This window comes from Meleagris gallopavo, chromosome 10 (genome assembly GCF_905368555.1).
Source record: "Meleagris gallopavo chromosome 10, MGAL_WU_HG_1.1, whole genome shotgun sequence".
NCBI classification, from domain to species: domain Eukaryota; kingdom Metazoa; phylum Chordata; class Aves; order Galliformes; family Phasianidae; genus Meleagris; species Meleagris gallopavo.
Genome location: NC_139413.1, coordinates 5829748 through 5851347, shown reverse-complemented (window position 1 = coordinate 5851347; position 21600 = coordinate 5829748). Strand labels below are relative to the sequence as shown.

At 37.2% G+C, this 21600-nt stretch overlaps 1 protein-coding gene across 8 annotated transcripts in view; it reads right to left on the bottom strand.

The window, feature by feature from the left end:
* Positions 1-21600, bottom strand: part of DNM3 (dynamin 3) — a 171464-nt gene that overhangs the window by 122349 nt on the left and 27515 nt on the right. For 7 of the 8 annotated variants that reach the window (XR_014885174.1, XR_014885176.1, XM_085231480.1 and 4 more), the window contains exons 8-14: positions 20306-20441; positions 18538-18605; positions 15641-15779; positions 13988-14074; positions 10588-10658; positions 6917-6965; positions 5255-5284 (exon numbers count right to left, since the gene is read on the bottom strand). Coding sequence is in view for 5 of the 8 variants with exons in the window: in XM_085231480.1 (XP_085087606.1) it covers positions 5255-5284; positions 6917-6965; positions 10588-10658; positions 13988-14074; positions 15641-15779; positions 18538-18605; positions 20306-20441 (580 nt within the window). In the remaining 3 variants the exon portion in view is untranslated. The remainder of the gene's footprint in view (positions 1-5254; positions 5285-6916; positions 6966-10587; positions 10659-13987; positions 14075-15640; positions 15780-18537; positions 18606-20305; positions 20442-21600) is intronic. The other variant, XR_014885175.1, reaches the window with a different exon arrangement.

Genomic DNA, 21600 nt, shown 5'->3' with positions numbered 1-21600 from the left:
TTCCTTGCCTACGAGACATTGAGAGGGAAAGAAAAAAAATGCTCAGAGAAGCCTTCCAGAATTTCCTCAGCAAGTCCCACAAGTGTGGGACTGTGTGATCAAACCTAAGATTCCTCCTGCTCTACAGGAGAGGTGAGAATGCAACATTCCTTTCATAGAACTTAACAAGACTAAGAAGTCCAATATCAACAGACAGTCCAAGAAAAACATTCACTGTCAATCACCTACTCCTTGACATATATGAAGTTTTAGGATCAGAATTCCCTTCCATTCAGCATGGCATTGAGCAGTTTGGGTATTGCACTGAGCAAAGGATCAACTAACCAAGTAGGAAAGATATTAGAAGTTGTATCAAACTGGTAAGCATATTGGTACTGCACATGTTCTGAGAGTATCAGGTTTTTTTGGCCTGAGCGCAAGTTAAAGGAACCACACCGATAAGAATTTGATTACCCACCAAATCTTCATTTTACTTTTTGCTGCTTAATGAAGAAAAATTTTAACAGAGAAGAAGTAACATGAATATATCCAAACAAGTGTACTGGTCTTCATGTACCTCCCACAGACTAAGCTGTAGAGCCAATCTACTTTATTTTTAATTTATTTATTTATTTTCACTGAACTACATAAACACAGCTTTGTGGAAGAAATTTTAGGCAAAATTTAGTCAAATAGGGATTTCTAACTACCTGAACTTTGCCTCTCGACAAAGTGAGCTATACCTATGCTTCACAGCAAATGCTCAAAGGCAGTTAATCTCATGTTATACAAAACTCACTTAAGAGGAGATAGGACAGGACACTGTTGAATCATGCAGTCCACAACTTAATGTGCTGTTTTGCTTCCAGCGTAGAACATGTCACTTATGGAAAGCACGGGCAGCCAGTGCCAGCACAGTACTGCAAACTGTTCTGGATACAAATCTTAGAGAGGGTAAGTGATTCAAAGACAGATGCCACAGTAGGAATAGAAGGGTGGTTTCCAGAAGTAAACTGGTGAAAGCAGGATTAAATCCCTTACAGGTAATGAATACTTGAAATGGGTGAGACATAGTAATCTACATATTCCAACCCATGCTTTCATTCATCATTAAAGACAGACTTTGTAGAATATTAAGACAGTCAGTTTTTCCTCAATTTGATGAGAAGAAATTTGCAATAGAGGTCTCAGCACAGACTAAACTAAGGTTTTAAAGTCTAACCTATACAAGACATTTAAATAGTAATGAAGCTTTTAATACTTCCTTCCTATAAACATAAAGACTGTCTCAATAGCTCCAGAAAATCCCCCCTGCTCCAGTCTGACACTTTTCACCATCACTGAGCATGGACAGAAACAAGTTGACTTACTAATACAAGCATCAGGTGCTGTCTCATAAACAAAAGAATTTGACAGTTATTTCCTCAAGAGTCCTGTGTGCTGAGGCTTAGGCACAAGTGACACAAAGAGCAGGGCACCAAGCTATAGCAATACCTCGGACACATGTTGATAGAGTGCAAATTGCTAGAACTTTTAATACATAACTCTCTTGAAAAACAGGGTACTGCCTTCTGATCTCTACAGCAGAACATAATTACAAAAAAATACTTGAAAGCAGTTTCAGGGTACATCATGGCAGAGAATATGATCTTGGTGCACTATAACATCCAAAGAGTAACAGTGGAACCTTCTGTTCTTTTCACTGAATTGTTCACTGAATTTCCCATACGTTTTTATTTATTTTTAAAACAAAAAATAGCTACACTTTCAAAATACTCAGTATCAATGTTGGGGTCAGAGAAGAGGGAGATGTCAGACCAAGGTGTAAATGCAAAACAAAGTGACTTCAAGCAACACACTTTTAATTTCCAGAAGAGCTGAGTTACACTTTACACTCAGCAAATTTCTCAGAAGATAAATTATGCTGTACTTTAGAGATGTCCTCCCATGGACAATTGGCAGCAAAGAGATTTTTGAAGTTCAGAACTCCAATTGTGTCTGTTTTATTTGTTTTCGATCATGTTAGCTATTTTGTACAATACTCAGCTACTCAGCATGGAAAATGAAAGTTGTGTTTTTCATTATTGTTTTCCCAGTTCATCTTCTGGTCGGTTTGGGTTTAGGAGATCCACTTCAATAGTCTGTGCTGATTTCTAAATGTCACTCTGCACAAACCAGATAGTCAGGACGTGATTTACAAGTCTCAGGAAGGTGAAAAATGTGAGTATTGCCAGAAGCTAGCAAAGACAATATTCTGACCGGTAGTCAAATTCCATGTACAGGATGAACAAGAGATGACACAGTTCCTTCCTTCAGAGTCCTGATATCTAATCTGGGTGTCTGAAAGATGAAGCTTAGAGGGTACAAATGCACACGAACAAGCCAGAAGGAAGTCACTTTCTGACAGCTCTGCTGCACAAAATCCAAATCATGTCTGTGCTTATATGCCACCATTTCAGGGCTAAAGAGGAAAGCAGGATTTTACGCACTAAGTGCTTTTTAGGGACTGCTGTTTGATTTACTCATTCCATTAAATCAAAAAAGATATTTGTGAAAGAAATACAGAAGAGGCTCAGTAAGCATTCCTCTTATTTGAAAAGAAGTATTTGAAAGATAATTTAAAGCAAGACGAAGAAAATTGACTGAGCAAACAGAAATACAAGTGTGACAATCCTGAGCCTGCCTACCTGAGCAACTTTACAACACAGCACTATTAACATAGCCCTCTACTGAAGTTAAGTAACGTAACTCCATTGAAATAGCTCTGAACACACAACACCAGACCCAGCACAGCTCCACTTCATCTCATAATTGCTGTGACACAGCATGCATTACCAAGTAACAAGCACACTGAGGAAGAAAACAACCCGCAGGAACTACTGAGGCATCCTTACAAGCTATTGATCTTTCAGCTACAACTAGGAAGATTCTTGCACTACAATTAGTACTGCTGTGTTAATGCAGTATTTTGCTGTAATGTGCTAAATTACAGAATATAAACACGTTGTGCATTTTGTCTGCGTACATCATTTCCCTGAGATCACTGCACAATATACCACACTATTTTCAGAAGAAAAAAAAAAGATGGCAGTGACCAAGTCCACACCTCTAATTTAAAGAGAGAACTGTAGTGTCTACTAACACCCGGCAGTAGAAAACTGAAACATGCTTCCAAATGTCATTCTTCAAACACTGAGGTGATCAAATCAATCACAATGATAATCTAAAAGTAAGTATCAGTAAGCACCACTTGGAACAGCAGTACAACCCTACTCTCGATAAGGTGAAAATCAAGGATACTTCAAAGTTTAGCATTATGCTACTGTTCATAAGCTCCACTTTTAGAATCCCTCACATAAACATTTGTATGTCTTAACAGAACTGCTTTGTCAGGACTTTTTGTGACCACCTCACTGAGTGGGGCACACATTTCCACTTCCATCCAGCTGCTGTAAAAAAAAATATCTGTAAATACATTTCTTCCTGGGACATTCAAGGTAACATGATTCAAGCGTATCTGGAGACAAGACTATGCCAATGAAACATGATTAATTAAAAAAAAAAAAAAGGAAAAGATACTGCTAGTGCAAAAAGCTACTTAGTAGCACAGTAGTTGAGGCCAGCTGATAGGGTCTGAATGCTACTTGTGTTCAGAGAAAGTGAAAGATTATGGGTGTCTTGCTGGAAACGAGGTGGGTCAAACAAAACCTTTATACCCAAACCCCCAAGTCACTGACACTGACATTAATCTCCTCCTCAATTACATGGGCAACTTGGAGAACAGCAGCAGAAACACAAAACAGAATTTTTATATAGGTGAAATTTAATCCTCTGTAATTTGAGCAGTTTGCATTCTCACACACAGTGATCTTAACTGGGCACACAGATCACAACATCCTCATCTTCTGAAGTATATCAAGAAGGGAAGTTCTAACCAAAAACAAATCTCAACATACATAAAACAGCTAAATGCAGATCAGCCTCCAGAATCTGGATCTTGTTAGTGTGTTGTGTAAAACCAAGCATTATATTGATTATTTCAAGCAAATTAGAAGACAAACTAACCTGTGGCTTAAAAAGAAACTTTGTGGAGTCAGGTCAAAACCTCAGGCGGTAGCAAAGAAAAGAAAAAACAAGAGAGGCCAAAGATTGAGCATGAGAGGATAAATTAGTAGCAGGGGAAAAAGGAGCAAAAACATGTTAAGAGGAATTGGCATTGCATTCTTTGCCTAATACACAACATTGCCCAACATATTTCTGAGATGCGTAAAGACAGTCAATAGCCATTTACATCATAACAGTTCAAAGCATATCACAAAAAAGAAAAGCAATGTGATTGCAAACAAGCACTCCAAAAATTCAGGAAAAATGAATGATCTTGATCCCCTTACAGATTCAATTCCACTGCTGCTCCAGTGCTGCTCAGCCCTTTTTTTTTTTTTTCTTTACTAAACTCTTTACTCATACAATTTCAAGACATGGCACCAAAAAACTACACTGAAAAAATGTGTAGTTTTCAGCATAGATATCAGATAATGCATATGGTAGAAATTTACTTCTTACACCTAAGCATCACTGAACCAGAAATAACTTGTTATAAAATTGCCTGCTGTTTCAGCAATTAATTCTAATTAGTAATATTAAGTGCATTCACATTTTTATTTATTCATGAGATGGAAGGATTAGAAAGGAATCTGTCCATCATATACTGATCCTTCTGGAGCTTTGAGAAGAATACTAAAAAGGCTTTAGATATTTTTATTTCTTCCATTGGAGGTAATTACTTTGCATAAACAAACAGAATGCCAGTAATAGTACCTGTAGCCATAAACAGCATGTTCATTTCCACAATAGCTAGACTTTTTTTGATTACCAAAAACTATTATTCACCCACCCTTTAAAAAAATAAAATTGAAAAGGTTTACTATAAATAGAGGCACTCACACAAGATAAATACTGCTTTCCAATTATATAATAAACATCAATTAGTCATTTTAGTTTGAGAAACTTGGTAAACTATAAAAATATTAATTTTATTCAAAGTTTTTTATAGCATTTTGAGTTATGCTAGGTTCATACTTGTAACAGCACGTTAGTAGCAGTTAAGTCATGAACTGCAATTATACTTCATTGAGGAAGGGTTACAGACAAAATAGCTCAGTATTAAGTAGTTTAGTAGCAAGTATTAAAAAAACTCAATGAGTTAGAGACAAATTTTTCTTCTGAGAAGCTAAATGAAAAAGCAACAATAAAGCTTACAGAACTTAGCTCGTACAATTTGCCTTGAAGGCGGTAGATTGGTTCCCTGTAATAGCAAATTGCAAAAATGAAGTTTTATTTCAGAAACATTTCTCATTCTTTTCAACTCCAAACAATTAACTTACTAACATCTGTTTATTATCTTTAAAATAAAAGGTTCAGCAAAGCCCTTTATACCAATAAGTAATTGACTTGCAACGTACAATTTAGAACTCCCAGCTTCATCTCCACTTGTTTAGAGAGAGAACATTCACTTAATTAAAAAATCATTCATTTCATTTGTGTATTTTTGAAGAGTCAGATAACCGGCTGATTTTCCTTTTATGGGACACTCCAAAGTGATGACAGTTGTTGTGTTTGACACATGTTCCGGCACAGCTAGATAACAAGGAAATCTCTCCTCAGAGGGGAGAGAGAAGTCTTTGAAGCTTTTTCAGTGTTTAGACCTTTCAACTTTTTTCATTTTAGTCCAAACCATACATTACAGCAAAAATGTCACTCACGCCGCTCAGGCTCTGGGGGAGCATCACATTCAAGAACTTTATGGAGTAATTTTGACCAATGTCTTAATAAAATAACTTCCAATTTCTTGGTGTGCGAAGGAGATTGGCTTTCCATCTCCAAAAAGACAACTGAGTCAATCCTATAACCTCTTATTTATGACAGCACAGATAGAGACTTTGACGTCTCAGGTTTAGTACTCGAAGGATCTATACTCAGTGGTCACATTTGAGAACTTCAGCCTTTCACCTTTGACCACATTGCTCACGAAACCATCAGGAAGATGGTCAATGTGGGTAATTATTTACACAGAATCTGATTGGCTTTTTTTAGTAGAACTTTCAGAAACCCATTAAAGCGTGTACTATTTCTACAATACTTTTTTTTTTTCCTGTTCAAGATTTTGCAAAACACTCAAAGCAAGCAGAAACGCTCAGCAGCATTTTCATTATTTTAATTTGACATTAAACTAGGAGTGATCCTGTGAAGTACCAAGTACCTCTGGCCCACACAAGAGCACAGAAGCAAAGCTCAGCAGCACTTCGCACCTTGCAGAATCAATTCCATATCGTAATCAGATAAAAACAAAAAGCCAACTGATTTTATGAATGAATCTCAGTGAAAACACTAATTTGACTGACATCAGCACTTATTCTTTGTTTGGGTCAAGAGAAAATGACAGTACACAGTCAACATCTTCAAGAAGTTAACTGACAATTTCCAGAGGCAAGGGCAAATCTGCTTTTGCTTGCTGAATTGCCCCATCACTGCTATTAAGCTGTGAGCACATGAGAACAAGAAAAAGAGAACTGTATGACAAAGAACACACAAGCAAGTACTCACCAGTGTTTTGCGTTCTGAAATTCACAAGTTTGCAGTTAATGGAAAAATGCATTTGTGTGTAACATGAAAGACTCAATGCATTAAATGACGTAGGAGGGGAAGCACTAACCAGAAGGGCAAACAGAAGCAGATTTTTAAACAATTAACGATGGTAACAATGAAATTCAGGTGACTCTGAAAACCTCAGTAAAACAAGGAGATGATGATGCATTTTATGTGTTTCATGCAGAAATGGTAAATTATAGATCCACAAAAAAAAAAATGCAGCCAAGTACACCAGACAGCTTGGATTAACTTGCACATGCCATTATCCATTCTCTGTTAAGGTGCCTACCTGATTTCCCACTGCACTTTTGTTAACCTGACTGCTTCTTTGTTGGGCACTAAGGAAAGCAGAGGAAAAAATTATACTGAAGAAACCCAAAAACTAAACCAGTTCCTGAGCAGCAGATTTTAGCAATAGTTACTTAGATTCCAGCACATAAAGCCAGCGTAACAAAGAAACACAGCAAAAAATCATTGCATATACATGCATCTTTCACTGTGTTTTTTTCCTTTTACACTTCAACCTACTTTGTTTTATAGGAATATTTGCCTGCTTAGCACAGAAGAGAGATGCACAAACAGCCCCTACCCAATCATTTCCTTTGCAACAATGATCTACTTACAATGGTAAAAGTTACTAAAAACATAGAGAAATGATGGCTCATCTGGGTAACTTTGGAAATGTTAGCTTCAATAAATAAATAAAAAAAAAGAGACAAAAAATGAGTTATTTCTGATATTTAGAGCACTACAACAAAATCCTCCCCTGCTGGAGGCTTCTTAATAGCTTTGTCTTGACGGTTTGTTTTGAATATTGTCTAATATTTATATGCACTTTGAGAGTATAAATTTAACCAGTGGACGAAGCTGCCATGAAGTTGGTTCAAAAACCTGGAACCTTGTAAGAACAGAATACATTTAAAATTATAACATTTAAAATGTTTTTCTTAGTTCTTGGACTCCGGTAATCCCAGTTCCTGAAACAAAACACATTCCTTTCCCAAATATACAAGTTGTCATTAGTTTTAAGAGCTTTTGCATTATGCAGCTTCTACACGGTAGACCGTACAACTGCAATATTGCTGGAAATAGGAAATAAGTGTTCTAACAGTAGGCTTCTGCAACTTTACCACCAGAGCAGCCACTGGTGAGAGCAAGTTTTCTTTGGATTACATTATACTATTTCAGCAGGCATTGATTAAATAACAAGAAAAAGCAAAAAAAAAAAAAAAAAAAAGCACAGATTTAGATAGCTATAAATTATTCTGAAAGAGTAAGAAAGATAGATGTGCTTATGACCACAACTAAAGGTCCCAAGGCTGAAATCATTTTATGCAAAGATACCAATCCAAAGAATTGCTGGAGCATCAAAACTCATTTCTGTCCCAGCTCTGAACATGCCTTTAGGGCTATAATCTATCAAACCAGCAGTCCACACACTGTCAGAGAGAAGATCCACAATGATGTGCCTGTTTGCTGGATTTAGCTCTCAATATTTTTGGTCAAATAGCAATTCATGTTTCCCATGCATCATCATAACTTTGGTGCACAAATTGTGATTAAATAACCTGGATATAGAAAACAGAGCAATAATTTGTCACCATATCTGATCACTTGCTCGAGAAGCACAATACAGCTTTACAAAACATAACTGCCATTCTTACAGCGATCATTGCTGGCTTCTTTCAGTTCACTGTCTTATGGAAGACAATTAAATAGACAACTAATATCATACTAAGAAATCCACATCTTTTAGCAGTAGTCCAGCAATCGGTTCTTTATCTACTGTTCTAAATAAATTACTCTTCATGCAGATTGAAGCTTGCAGTTATGTTTGAATTACACAAACTGTAAACAAACCCAATCCCTACATTTTACCATTCATTCTCCACTTAAATGAGACAAGTATTAATATTCTAAGATTTTCCCCAAACGAATACATTTCTTCCTAATTACGTAAAGTTGTTCTAAATATTGGCAATGCTAAAACTTTCTGAAGCCAATTCACATCACACTGTAACCACCCTAAGCCCTGCAATGCTGTAAAACAGTTTGAAATGCCTTGAGCTCTCATTCATATGAAGAAGGTTCACAGGACTTACACTTGTGAAATAATACAGTCACAGGAGACAGCTGGTTAGGAGACTCAGCAATCAAAAGGAAACAGTAGGAAATCTGAGGAAGCTGCACTTCAGGATGCTTAGATACTGCAGAAGTTTGCATGCTCCCCCCAAAATGATTTCATTTTCAAGTTTTAGCATAATTGCTAAAACAACAATATGATTATAGATCAAAATGTGTATTTTCTACTGTTTAGGTCATAAATGAACATTACATTTTAAATTTCTCTTAGTTAACCAAGTTTTCTCTTCTAGTTGATCACAACTCAACAAAAATACTTGCCTAGTCATCAATTTCAACTCCTATACAGACTTGCTTAAACTTACAGTTATTAGTAAAACTGAGTCTAGAGCCATTTGTTATCTGTTCATGCCCCTCACAAAGGGGCTGGGAATTTCCAGATCTCAGTTGGCTAAAGAGGAAGCAGCTTTGCCAAGAAACTGAACTTGGACATTGCAACTGTTTGGAAAAGGATGTAGCAGCAAGGTCCACAGACTGAACTACAGGCCCTAAAAACAGCACCCATGAGCAGGATTTTCCCAGGAAAGAGGCATGACGTGGCTCCAAATATACCTGGCACTCCAGAATCCAAAGCCATAAATAGGAGGCTCCAATCTGACATAAGGAAACATCTCTTACAGTGAGGAGAGACAGTCATTGGGATAGATTGCACAGAGAACCTGGAGAGTCTGTTTTTTTTTCCCCCCCCCGAACATTTTCAGGATAAATCCCTGAGCAAACTAGTCTGAACTCAGCATTGTTTCTCTATGTGATTTCCCAAGGTCACAACACACACCATAACTATATAATGGAGTGTTTTCAGCAGGCTTTTTCCTGTCAGAAGAGGATGAAGTGAAGCAAATAGCAGGCAGGTTGTTGTCTTGACCTCTAGAAGGCCAGCTACCATTCCTACAACATCCTGTCATTTGTCAAAAGAACTGATAAAGATATCCAGGACCTGAAAACAGTATCAGGGAAAGTTGTTCAAGCTAAACACAAACAGTGCCTCGCTTTGCCTTTTCCATTCTCAGCTTTTTCAATTCTGTATTATAGCTTCAAGTCCAAGCTGTAGACCTTCCTTTTCAATGCTAAGTAGAATAGGCCATAATATAACATGTACAGTGGTGCCAAACTTAGTTTCCAGCACCACATGTAGATGAAACCCGTTACAATTCCAGACACTGTTATAGAAAATGAATAAGACTGGAGAAACATTTATTCTTCAAAGTACAAAGACACCTTTAACATTTTTACAAGTGTCAAGGAGTTGGTATGAAGTCTCTGACAAAAAAAAAAAAAAAAAAAAGACTTGCTGGGAGCTTAGGGAAAACATTTCAGAGAATATTCTCACAGTCTTTTCAATTAAGCGAGGAGAATGTCAAAGCAGGCTCTGGAGGTTATTCTGCTATTATTCTCTACTGCCAAACAACAGGCACACTTAAACGTGTGACACTTAAATTCAGTGATATGTTTAACTCCAAGCAAAACTGTTTTACACAGAATCACAGCTTCCAAAACAAGCATTAGCAACAAGGAGAGACCACAATAACATACATTTCTGTGTCCCTAAAACGGATACATCAACAGCTTTGTCAATGGCCCCTCTTAAAAATTGATGTGATTCCCGACCAAGACAAAATCTTCAGTGAAATCAGACTTGTGAACTGGGGTAAAGAATCCACTACAAGTGTATATTGAAAAAGAGCATCCTCCTGCATGACTGGGATTTCGCAGCTTCCATCCCTATTGTCACCGTAGGAGACGTGCTGAACTCATTAAAAATAAGAAAAAAAACCACTCTTACAGTGTCTTTGTAACAAAGTATCTATATGTACATACTTTGCAAAGCCAATGAAGTCTTCATGGTTGGTGTTGATGTAAGAAACCTGGATATCAATCAGCAGCAGCACCTGTTAGGGGAGACAGCAGACCAAAAATAGGTGGGTGAGATTGAAGAGTGAGACTGAGAAAAAGGGAGAGAAACTTTCAGTTTTCTCCATATTCTCTCAATATTTCTTACATAATTGTTCAAGTGAAAAACAACGCCGTTTTCTAAGTCCTACCACTTCTGTTCATATGCTTGGTTAATAAGCTAGATTACAGGAAAGCTTAACACTTCCCTCCGCTGTTTTTTTCCCCTTTCTGACAAACATAATTTTCACTGACTTGGCCTTTGCTCGGTTACTTAAGACCAACTATATGTTGTCAGCAAGAGCTTAATAATACGTAACAAGTTTTTGCAAGCTAGGTATAATCCTGTCTACTTGGACCATTCCAGTCAAACCAGCAAGGAACCTTATAAAATCAGGGCATCATTTGCTTTAGGTACCTCACGCAGAAGTGATATGTAAGCTAGAACTGTGACAGGAAATTTACAGTCCAGGGACTAAGCAATCATTCTGATGCAGACACCATGCACAAGAGATAAGCTAGTCAATGAAATAATGCAACAAATGATCTGTGAAAGAGAAATTTCAACTCTCTACTTGCTAGTCCTTTTAGATGCAAGTTTGAATCAAACTTATTAAACTCTTTGCCTGGGTAGAATATCAAGACATAAGAGAAAACTCAATTCCACCCTTGGACAGCTTCGTGAGCAGATATGAGACTGAAGGGAACCATGACTGTACTTTCCCTTCATCTTTCCAGACTTCCATTTATCAGCAGGAAGTAAAGAAGAAACATACTGCTATCACAGAAGTCCCAACACTTCACATAGAATCTTGCTGATCACAAAAGAGGAAGCCTTTGTCTTCTCCTCCTTCCCATCCAAAGCTTCATAACCAGGACTAACAATTTAAAATTGTGTAATTATCCACTGCCAATATTGATGCCTTCGAGGCATCAACTTATCAGTAAATGTCATTTTCAGACTGAAAGGACAACACTTGGATGGATAAGCTTCAGCAGTGAAAATAAAGTATGAGTTTTACTTCTATAAAATACTGAAGTAATGACCACTTCATTGGAATACTAGGCTCTCTTTGCTTAACAAAGAAGTCCCATCTATTTTTTTCCCCAATAAGAGACCCTAACTTCCACATGCTTTACTGTGCCCTATCAAGGCATCACACTACCGTGCTTACGAGCAAGACCTCAGCACTACGAATAAGCCCACCTGGATCCTTTTGTACTCCTCAAAGTGTAGAGTTATTTCTGCACAGCTCTACAAATGCAGTATCACTCTTGAACTCCCCATCATTTCTAAAAGACGTTTAGTGCCTCATACTGTGCAAAAGATAGCTGGGATTTCAGTCTAGCTCTTATCTCCAAAAATATCCTCTCTAGAATTTTGATTTAATCATGATAAGCTGCTAAAAGCATAAATAATGATGTGACTGTGACAGTAATGTATTTGACAAACTCTTGGCTTATACAGAAAGATGGTATTTTGTACATTGTTCTGTGAAATTGCCAGGTATAAGCACATAATGAAGCATGGGAGGAAAAAAAAAGAGACTACTTATTCTAAGTATCTTCTTCCAAATTTTGAAGAAACCAAACGAGTCAACTAGAACACTCAGCAAGCACGTGCCCACTATGTTTTTTAAAAGTTATTTAAGACTTCACTTAAATTGTTCTGTGTTGGTAAAGAAGCAGAATATGCTGCACAGCTTACTAGCTTGCACATGGAGAGAACTAGTCAGAGCCCAGAACTAAGGAGCTCTGCTCAATGCTTCTTCCCCAGATATACTTCCTGTCACACTCCACACTCCCCAGACAATAATTCCTGTCCCATCCTCAGTAAATTTTCTCATATGTAGTCCAAGCTTTAAAGTTTCCTGGATTTGGAGTGCTTAGCTGGGTGACAAATATTTTAAAAACATTTCTCTGCATTTTATTCATTTATTTCTTCTATACTTCAAGGAAAACTATAGTCAGAAAAGCTATACATCCATGAACCTGAATGGTACTGATTAACAAACTCTCAAAACTGAGTTTAAAATATCACAACCAGAAATGACCAACTTAATAGCAATCCCTGTCTTTTAGAAGAAGTTAAAATGTAAGGACTTTTTCTTTCTGATTTTAGAACCCGAAGGAGAGATCACTTTCTAATCTTCACACTGGAGATACTGCCTTTCAAAGCACACAATAGCCTTCAATGGTCAGTTCCAGTGGCTCTAACCTGTGCACCACTGCAAGTTTGACAACACGGCCAGAGACAGTCAGGGCCAAATTGCTCAGCTGTGTGCACTGTGGCGCAGGAACAAGCTAACACTATTTTATACCAACATTGCCATTGAAGCCCAGTATCCTTAAGTCATATCTTGAGCTCACTGGATAAAAGGTTCTGTCACCCAGAGGCTGCTTGCCCAGTCAAATAATGCTGTTTCTGAGCCATTAAGCCCTGGGATAAAGAGAAAAGTTGCATTAGCCTGAATGCAATTCTGGAGCTGGACCATGCCCAGCCAGCTCAGGAGATCATTCTACCCAACTCACAACCACGGGCACTGATACAACAGCACCTCCTCTTTATCATCAGTATTCTTAAGAGAAAAAAAAGAGGAGGAAATGAGAACAAACTCTGAGATCTTAGAGAAGTGTGTCTTTCACACTAAACAGAAAACAGCATTAGAGATTGTATGAAGATGCCAACTGTTCTGAGTTAATCTATGATAATGATTAACTAACTCCTTTTTTATTTTATAGTAATTCCCAGAAATATCCAGATTTTCATCAAGAGGGACAGAAGAATTACAGTCATTGTGTCTAAATAAAGCAAACAATGTTTTTCATCACCTTTTCATCCTCTATTACCTCTCTATGAAAGGAACGTATTCATTTCCAAGAAGCACAATAAGGAGGAAGATGATGAACCTATAACGAAGGACTCAGATCCTCACATCCTCACCATAAAGCAGAGAAATATAAGGCATATTCTAAATTAGGTTGTTTAGCTGTCACTAGGGAAGACAAAATCGTTAAGAATCAGAACATCAGCCTACCTCTTGGGTCACAGTTTCCACAGGCAATGACAAGAAGGATGTCTGATGCTGGAGCTGTACTGCCAGTACCTTTGCTTGCCATTTCTACTTATCTTGAAAGACCAGATTAGGATTTTCTGTAACAATTTAGTCTCTTCTGTCAAAGCTCAGTAGTAGAAGAGCAATTCCTAACCTATTCTCAAGTGTGTAACCTGCTGCTACAAAAAACACCTTTTGTTATTTTACTTTACATGTAATAACTTCCTTCCCCCATACGTTTCCCTGAACATTGAACTCCTGTGTATTCTCACCTGATCCTTGGTCTTCTCTTCTCTTTCACGAATGTAGCCAGCAACAATTCGTTCTGTTTCCTCACATAATCTTGGATAGGTTGCCAACTGAAAAGCAAAAATACTAGAAATTCGTATCTCCAGGATAGCTTCAGTAACATATAAACAAAGGAATTTCAACTTTTTTTTTTTGGGGGGGGAGGAAAGCAAATATTATAAATGGTTGGGCAAATGTAAGCCTCACTTGCTATTAATAGTGATCTTCCAGTGAAACTGTAGGGACGTAAACCCTTGGATTTTTTTTCTGTGTTTTTGCTCTATAGAACAATGAGGAAAAGACAATTGTTTGGAATAAAAGTAATTGCATCACTGAAATGTAAACACTTATAAGAATCCAACCAATCTTGCTCAGAGGTGTGGGAAGGCTCCCACTACAGATCTGGGATAATAGGTTAAAAAGGGCTGACAGCCTTACACCGTAGCATTTCACTCTTAACTAATTGAATAACTTTGAATATATCCTACATCTGACACAAAGCTCCACAGAAGATAATGGGAAGGCACTGTGTAAAGGTTGTCTTTCTCAATATACAGATTCTGAATGGACTTGTACAAGAACTCTGCAACAAAGCTTCAGCAGCTAAAACACAAATCATAAACCATTCCAAGAAGAAATTATACTTCTACCTGTCCACTCAGAAGTCACATAACTTTGAGAAATGAGCTTCCATGATGAACTATCTTATTTCCTTGACTGTTATCACAAAATAGACAACAAAATATTAACAATTTTTTAAACTGGTTGGTATGTTTGCCTCTAAGTTGTTCACTTATCCTGTTTAGCTACTCTAACTTACAGTAGCTGCAGTATTACCAATAAGACGTATGTTTGAATAGTCCAAAAAACAAACTAAAAAGAAAAGCAAAACAAAAGCTCGTATATGACTCTTAAAGATGAGAAAGCACACGTGCAGCATTTCACACAAAAAAGTGAGCAGGGTAGAGCTCATGCTACCAACTGACAAATTTATCAGCCTTGAAGTGACATGTCTCTATGCTTTGTTCTTCCTCTGTGTGCAATTCCAGAGCAGTATTCTCAGTATTTTCCAAGTTTCTTGTTCTTTAAAGGCTCCACCTTGTGGCAACATTTTGCATCTCTACATCTCAAAAATGGTACTTTCAAATGTGATCAGTAAAATGCAAGAGTAACCACAGCCAACAACAATGGGAAAGAATCTGCACAATTAATTCAAACAACATCCTCCAAATTCAGCTCAAAATATCATGGTGAATCCTTCCCACACTTCCCTACGATCTTCACCAAAAGATGATCAACCTTCCCTGTTTTAAGAAATAGTTCATTTATCTCCTCATTGGTACAAAAAGTTGTGTTATTCAGAGGGATGTAAAGAACAAGCCAGGATGTTTCTCAACAATTTCAGTACATCAGTACTCACATCCCAGACCTACTCGAGGACTTGCTACTTTTGGCTATTATTTTCATCATTACTTTGTTTGGAGTTTGGCAGAAGTTGTAACTATTTAGTCTTACTCTTCAGATAAAATAACAAGCTCAGTAATCTTTTATAATACCATAAAATGCAAGAAAGACTTTGTGTTAACTACTATAAAGATTACATTCTACTTACATTACCAGATCTACTTGCAAGTTACCTTTTTAGTGCACTTCTTGACAGTGTTGATTAACTCCTGCATCACTAGATCCACACTTTTTAAGCAAGGTCCTTTCAGCTTGACAATCTGCTTTTTAACAATAGCTTCAAATGCCATATCTGGAGTAAATAAACCTGTTCTGTGGACATGAAAGAATACATAAGATAGTAATACAAATATCACACAAGGAAGTTCATTTTTTTTTAAACCTGATTGCTCATCTGCCTTTTCAGAAACTTGTAGCTGAATTATAACAGTATCCCTACACAAACTGCCTTCCATTGAACTAAATTAGCTCCTTTCTCTTTAAAAACTGTTATAGTGTTGCAAGAATAAGTAAGTTTACACATGCTGTATTTCTTGAAGATGACTATGAGAACTCTAAAAAGTATTGGAATAATATTTTGAAGCTTCTTCAGCAGTGCACCAAACATGAGAGAAGAATGGCAGCAGCAGCGCTCTACGTACAGCCAATGGCATAACAAACCAATAAGATTTACACAGACGCATTTTTCCTCTTCAGTCACAACAGTAAAGATGGTTTTATTACTCAGGGCCCTACGAGCAGAAATTCAGTTTGTCACTGCAGCATATTGGAACCTTACATAGACACGTACCTTGCAGAGCCAGTTCTAAACTAACAGCCCTTCCTTTTCTTTCAAATACTGCTTGCAAGATTTAGCTCAATACAACATAAGTTATATTAAAAAAAAAAAAAGACAAACTATAAAGACACGCCCTGAACTATTAGTTTGTCACCACAAATTTTTCTTCAAGATCTTGTCGCCAATAAGGCTAAATTCTTGAAAAAGTTTTCACAATAAACACTGAATTTTCAGGAGATGCTGCCTGCCAGAGTGCTGTCCATTTAAATGGAAAGCCAGAGATGGAGCACAGCAAGGAACGTTTAACTTCCAGCTTTGATGGTTTCTTCATCAAAAACGGTCAGAAGTCATCTTCCTATGCTAGATAACACAAACCCTAATAGTGGGATGCCCATCAAAATCTGAGATGAATTGTCACTGATTTAAGAAGAACAAAGCTACCAGCACTACATTGAGTGCTAGAACAGCCTTGTGAGCTTTGATTTCTTTGATTTCTAAATGCCTTGCACCAAAAGATAAACCCACATCAGCTAACTGAGACAAGCAACAATCTCAAAGAAGGGAAGAAAATTCTATACCATTAGATTGCTTGATGTAAATGCTGCTTGCAGATTTTGGTACATAATACTGCAATGAAGGAGCTGGAGATCTTATTTTAACCCTAAATAAAAAGCCTTTTGTTAGGCTTACAGTAGCTGATATTGCATAACCATATGTTTGTAGATTATGACATTCCATAGAAAGGTTGTGTGTTACCCCTGATGGATCCCTCACAGTGCCAGTTGACCTACATGGTAATTTCCCACATCCTTCACATCTTATAAGACTTCTACATCTCTAAATGTGGAGATGCAGGAATTAATTTCATCTAATCAGTGAAGTAAGAACAGAGGAGAGTGGAGTTGCAAGCCTTCATCTGTCAGAAACAAGGCAGACATTAAGAATTTCCACAATTCACCCACAGCTAATAATTTACTTTACGGGCCACTATTGATGCACATCACATTTAGATTCTTAGTCTCCTCTTGCTTTATGCAATTAAGTTTGTGAAAGCTACAATGCATTTGGCTCTATCACCATTACTTGATGCACAAATGTTAACAGAAACTTTGCTTCCTTTAAATAGGCAGCTAGAATTACTTCTGGCACCAACTCTGAAGTAAAAAGGCAGAAAAGCCTAAGTGATAGCTCTTCAGTAAAAAAAACTATGACCTTGATAAGGCATCCCCAAGTGGCTAGGAAGTGTAAGCCTGAAGGATGGGCAGAAAATGTCTGAGGTGAGGTCTATTTAGTATCTGGACACATTTACTATGGCAGCATACCAGGAAGAAGCCAATGATATCATGAAGTAAAGAGAGGAACAGATTAAGCCATGTGCAAATACTATTGAGTACTACAGCATTTATTTGAGAATTTTTCTGTGTGTTTTGTAGGTATTAACAGTTGAGCAAATCTCACACTTACATTTTTGACCATTGAATGACTGCATTTAAGAGACATCCTTTGAAGAAGAGCTTCACTCAGCTGTGACAGTCTCAACATTCCTAAATCCCAGCAGTACTTTCAATCCACTGATATGTCAAGTGCCAGACAGCCTCATACCTAGCCTTTGAACTTATGCTTTCATTGTGTGCTTTCTAGAGGTTTCTGACTTGTCTATAGTGAGTGTGTGTGCAAAACTGCATTGCTTCATAGCTTTATACCATTTTCTGAAAGGAAAAGTCTTCCTTACATTCTAGACTGACAAACTCCTCACATGAGTCACTGTATCAGCTTCCCCCACCAAGAATATGGCTTCCATAAACGTTCTGCTCTCCTATGGTAATGTCAGTCACACATCAAAAATTTTATATGAAATTTCCAATTGATATTGAATTTACCTGGTAAGGTGATTAAGTAATAGCAGAAAAGGGACAGCTAAAAATGTCTCCCCTGTGAATGTATAGTTACAATCAGTTACACCAATTCCAACAGCTTTATGCAGTAGAAAGCTTATGTTATACTGAAAATTATAGTTATACATTCCAGCTGGCAGTACCAGGAAATAAAAGTAAATGATTTTCTCTGTAAAATAATTTTCCAAGATTTTCAAGTAAACTAAACATCTCCAGGCAAACCAGCTGTTCAGACCAAAATAGCTACCTGAAAAAGAGAAGTATGAAGGAGTAGAAGAAACATCAGCTGTTGGAAGCAGTGCATGAGAAATGTCTAGCAATCAACAGTCAGCACGTCCACAGGTTAAGATAACCACACCTGCAGTGTGATCAGCCTTGAAAACAGGGGAGCACTTGCCTGATACCATGTATGTTCTTGATGGCATAACTTATTTCTCTCCGCAGCTCTTTCTCATTGAACTCCATCTAAAGGAACAAAAACATTTGAGATCACATTAGGGGAAGCTTTGAAGTAAAATAGAAAATATTACTTTTTCCAGCATAACCGGAAGACAGGCAAGTTCGACTAACGTAATATTAGTCTCTAATCATGCTAAACAAAAGGTAAGTATTATGAGATGTTTTAACACTAAGGCTACGGGCAACAATAAGGACTGCTAGGAGTTATGCACCCTTCTATTCCCAATATATCAAACAGCTGAAGTGATCTTGCAGCACATCCCAAAAGAGGCAATAGTTGGTGGACAAAGCCAGAAACAACATTTGTAAGACAATTTATTTATTTTAAGTCTGGTTTCATGAAGCAGTACAACTTACACCATCGTGTTCTTTGTTTATCCTTTTATAAGCAATGAATGTACAGAAGTTATAATTATGAAATATACCTGAGAGTTTAGCTAAGCAGTTATTATATCAAAAGAGAATAGATATAATGCTTACCTGTATCCTGGGCTCACTATGAAACTCCAGAGGAGGGATCTCCAGAAGAGATCCTTCCCCGCTGGCAGTCAGCTCTTAAATGGGTCTAGGAGAGGTGCAGCCCAGCTCCACCCCTTCCAGCAGCACAGGTGAATTGCCTTGACCCGTGCTCCCAGAGCTGAATCATTGCTCGCCTCAGGTGATTAATCAGAGGTTCAGGCCATGATTCAGCAGTTCCCATACAATCCTCAATTTCCCATCCTATTGTTTTTCAACGAAATTTAAGAGAGGAATGAACAGTCTCGGAGTTACGAACCTTTTCTTCATGTTTCTCAAAAGCAAACTAGCTGAACAATGTGTTAGTACTGTCACAAGTGAAAGGGTCACTATGTAAGCCCAACTGTAGCCCGTTCTCTTGAAGTGCTAGTTGGCACAGCATATTTAAACCTCAGAACTACTAAAACCTGTGTGATTCTCACCCAGCTGAAAGCTAAGTGATTATCGAGGCAGCAAAACATAAAATACATGGAAAGGAAACTTAGGAAAAACATCAAAGAAGGCAGACTGAAAATACAGTAGAACTCACGGAGAGGGGAAGCTAAGATCACTACAGTGAAAGAAAAGGTAAAAGAACACAAGATAAATTCAGTTGACCACTTCTTAGTTCACAGACCACTGTAGTTTATTCTGTTATTCAGAAGGCAGGTAAGAAAGAGATGTATCAGGAGGAAAAAAAAAAAAAAAATGTTATCTCTAAACACCAAATTTGAATCTGTTCCACTCTCTCTCCCCTTTCCACTATGAAAACATGGGACAGAAAGTCAGCTTCGTCTTATGCTCTGAAAAAAGCAAGAAAATAACCTGCAAAATGTACATGTTTCATTTGTGTAATTTTAACAGGTACTAGCTACTTGAACACAGCAACTTAAATTTGCCAATGGTAGTTGTTTCTTTTCCCCACCTAACCAGAAAGAAAATGCCATTAGTGAGAAAACAAAAAGCATGGAAAAAAATAGGAACTGGGACTATAATTATATTCATATTACCATATTTCAGAATCTTCTTTGTATCTCAGTACCCATAACTAGAAATGAAGCTAAATGTCTCAATAATCATGCAATGAAATTTCTTCTACAGTAAAGATCATGTTCTTCACATCAAGCTTTATCTTTGCTTTAGTACTTTTGGTATTGAAATAGGAATGCATAAATAAGACAAAAAATAACATCACCAAGATGGATAAATACCTTCACTAGTTCGAAAGGGAAACGTTCATGGAAAATACGATTGATTTTGGCACCACCTGAAAGTTCTAGTGTATCGACCTGATCTCCTGATCCTTCAATTCTTTTTTCAAAGTCCACTGAAAACTGCTGTACCATCCTAAATTTCAAAGAGATGGAAAAGGATTAACTTAAGCACATCAACTATCAACTATTACTTCAATACTACATCAGTAATATTGACCAATTAAAATGGGTTTAGGAATTGACAAGCGTCTACAAGAATTAATTCACCCAAGCTGCCTATCCAGGGTGCTATACTTCTAAATCCATTCCTACATACATACACACCCCCCCATATTTCTTCCTTATAGGATGTAGCTCATATACTACCTTCTTTTTTTCCTAAATGTTGTGTTTAAAAATAATAACAACAGCTTATTAAACCATATGTTAAAGTCAGCTTCAAATATATCAGGGCACCAGGCTACATTTCTGTTTCACTGTAATTGCTATCACAATTTATCACATTCATTTATTTAGAAAGAAAGAAAAATAATAGCAATCCCTTTGAATTCTTTTTCCTTTAGAGAACAGTACTGTAGCAGAAAATGCTTGAGATGCTCAGAGACTGAACAAGTCACAACTTCATATGTATGCTCCTATCAGCTTAATGATCAAATATACAGACTAAAAAAAAAAAAAAAAAAAAAAATCAAAACCCATGTTGTACTCTCATAGAAGATTCCCAGGCTCTGTTCTCAGATTTTCCTCTCAATCAAAACATCTTAAGTTATGAGGGACAGAATTACGTCTACTCTTTCAACACAGCTGTTGCAAAAAGCAAGGAGTAAATCAAAGTCTGGGGCTGGATCAATAAAGTCTTGATAGTTCAGGTGACCATTTTCCTTTCTGAATTCTAGTGCTGGTCTCAGTTGCTGTTCATGTGTCCCAAAACAACAGAGATATGACTTTGTACTCACCAAACTTGAATATTTTCCCTGTCCCCAAGAACCTGCTTAACTGCTTTCTGAAGACAACCCATCTTTTAGAATCAGCTCCTTCATAAGGAACTCTGTAATTTTGCTGCATACCACACAAAGGACTACCATCAACGATTAATTTTGATCTTGCCATTTGCAAGTTCTTTTGGATGGCCAAGTTTTCATATTTTATTAAAAAAAAAAACAAAAACGAACATTTCCTATTCTCCTTTTAATCTTCTCATCTTACAGAGCTTAACACAGTCTCCTCCCTTTGCTTGAGGGCATCTTTTTGACAAGCTGTAGAATGCGTACCTGCAATCTGAAGCAGTTTCT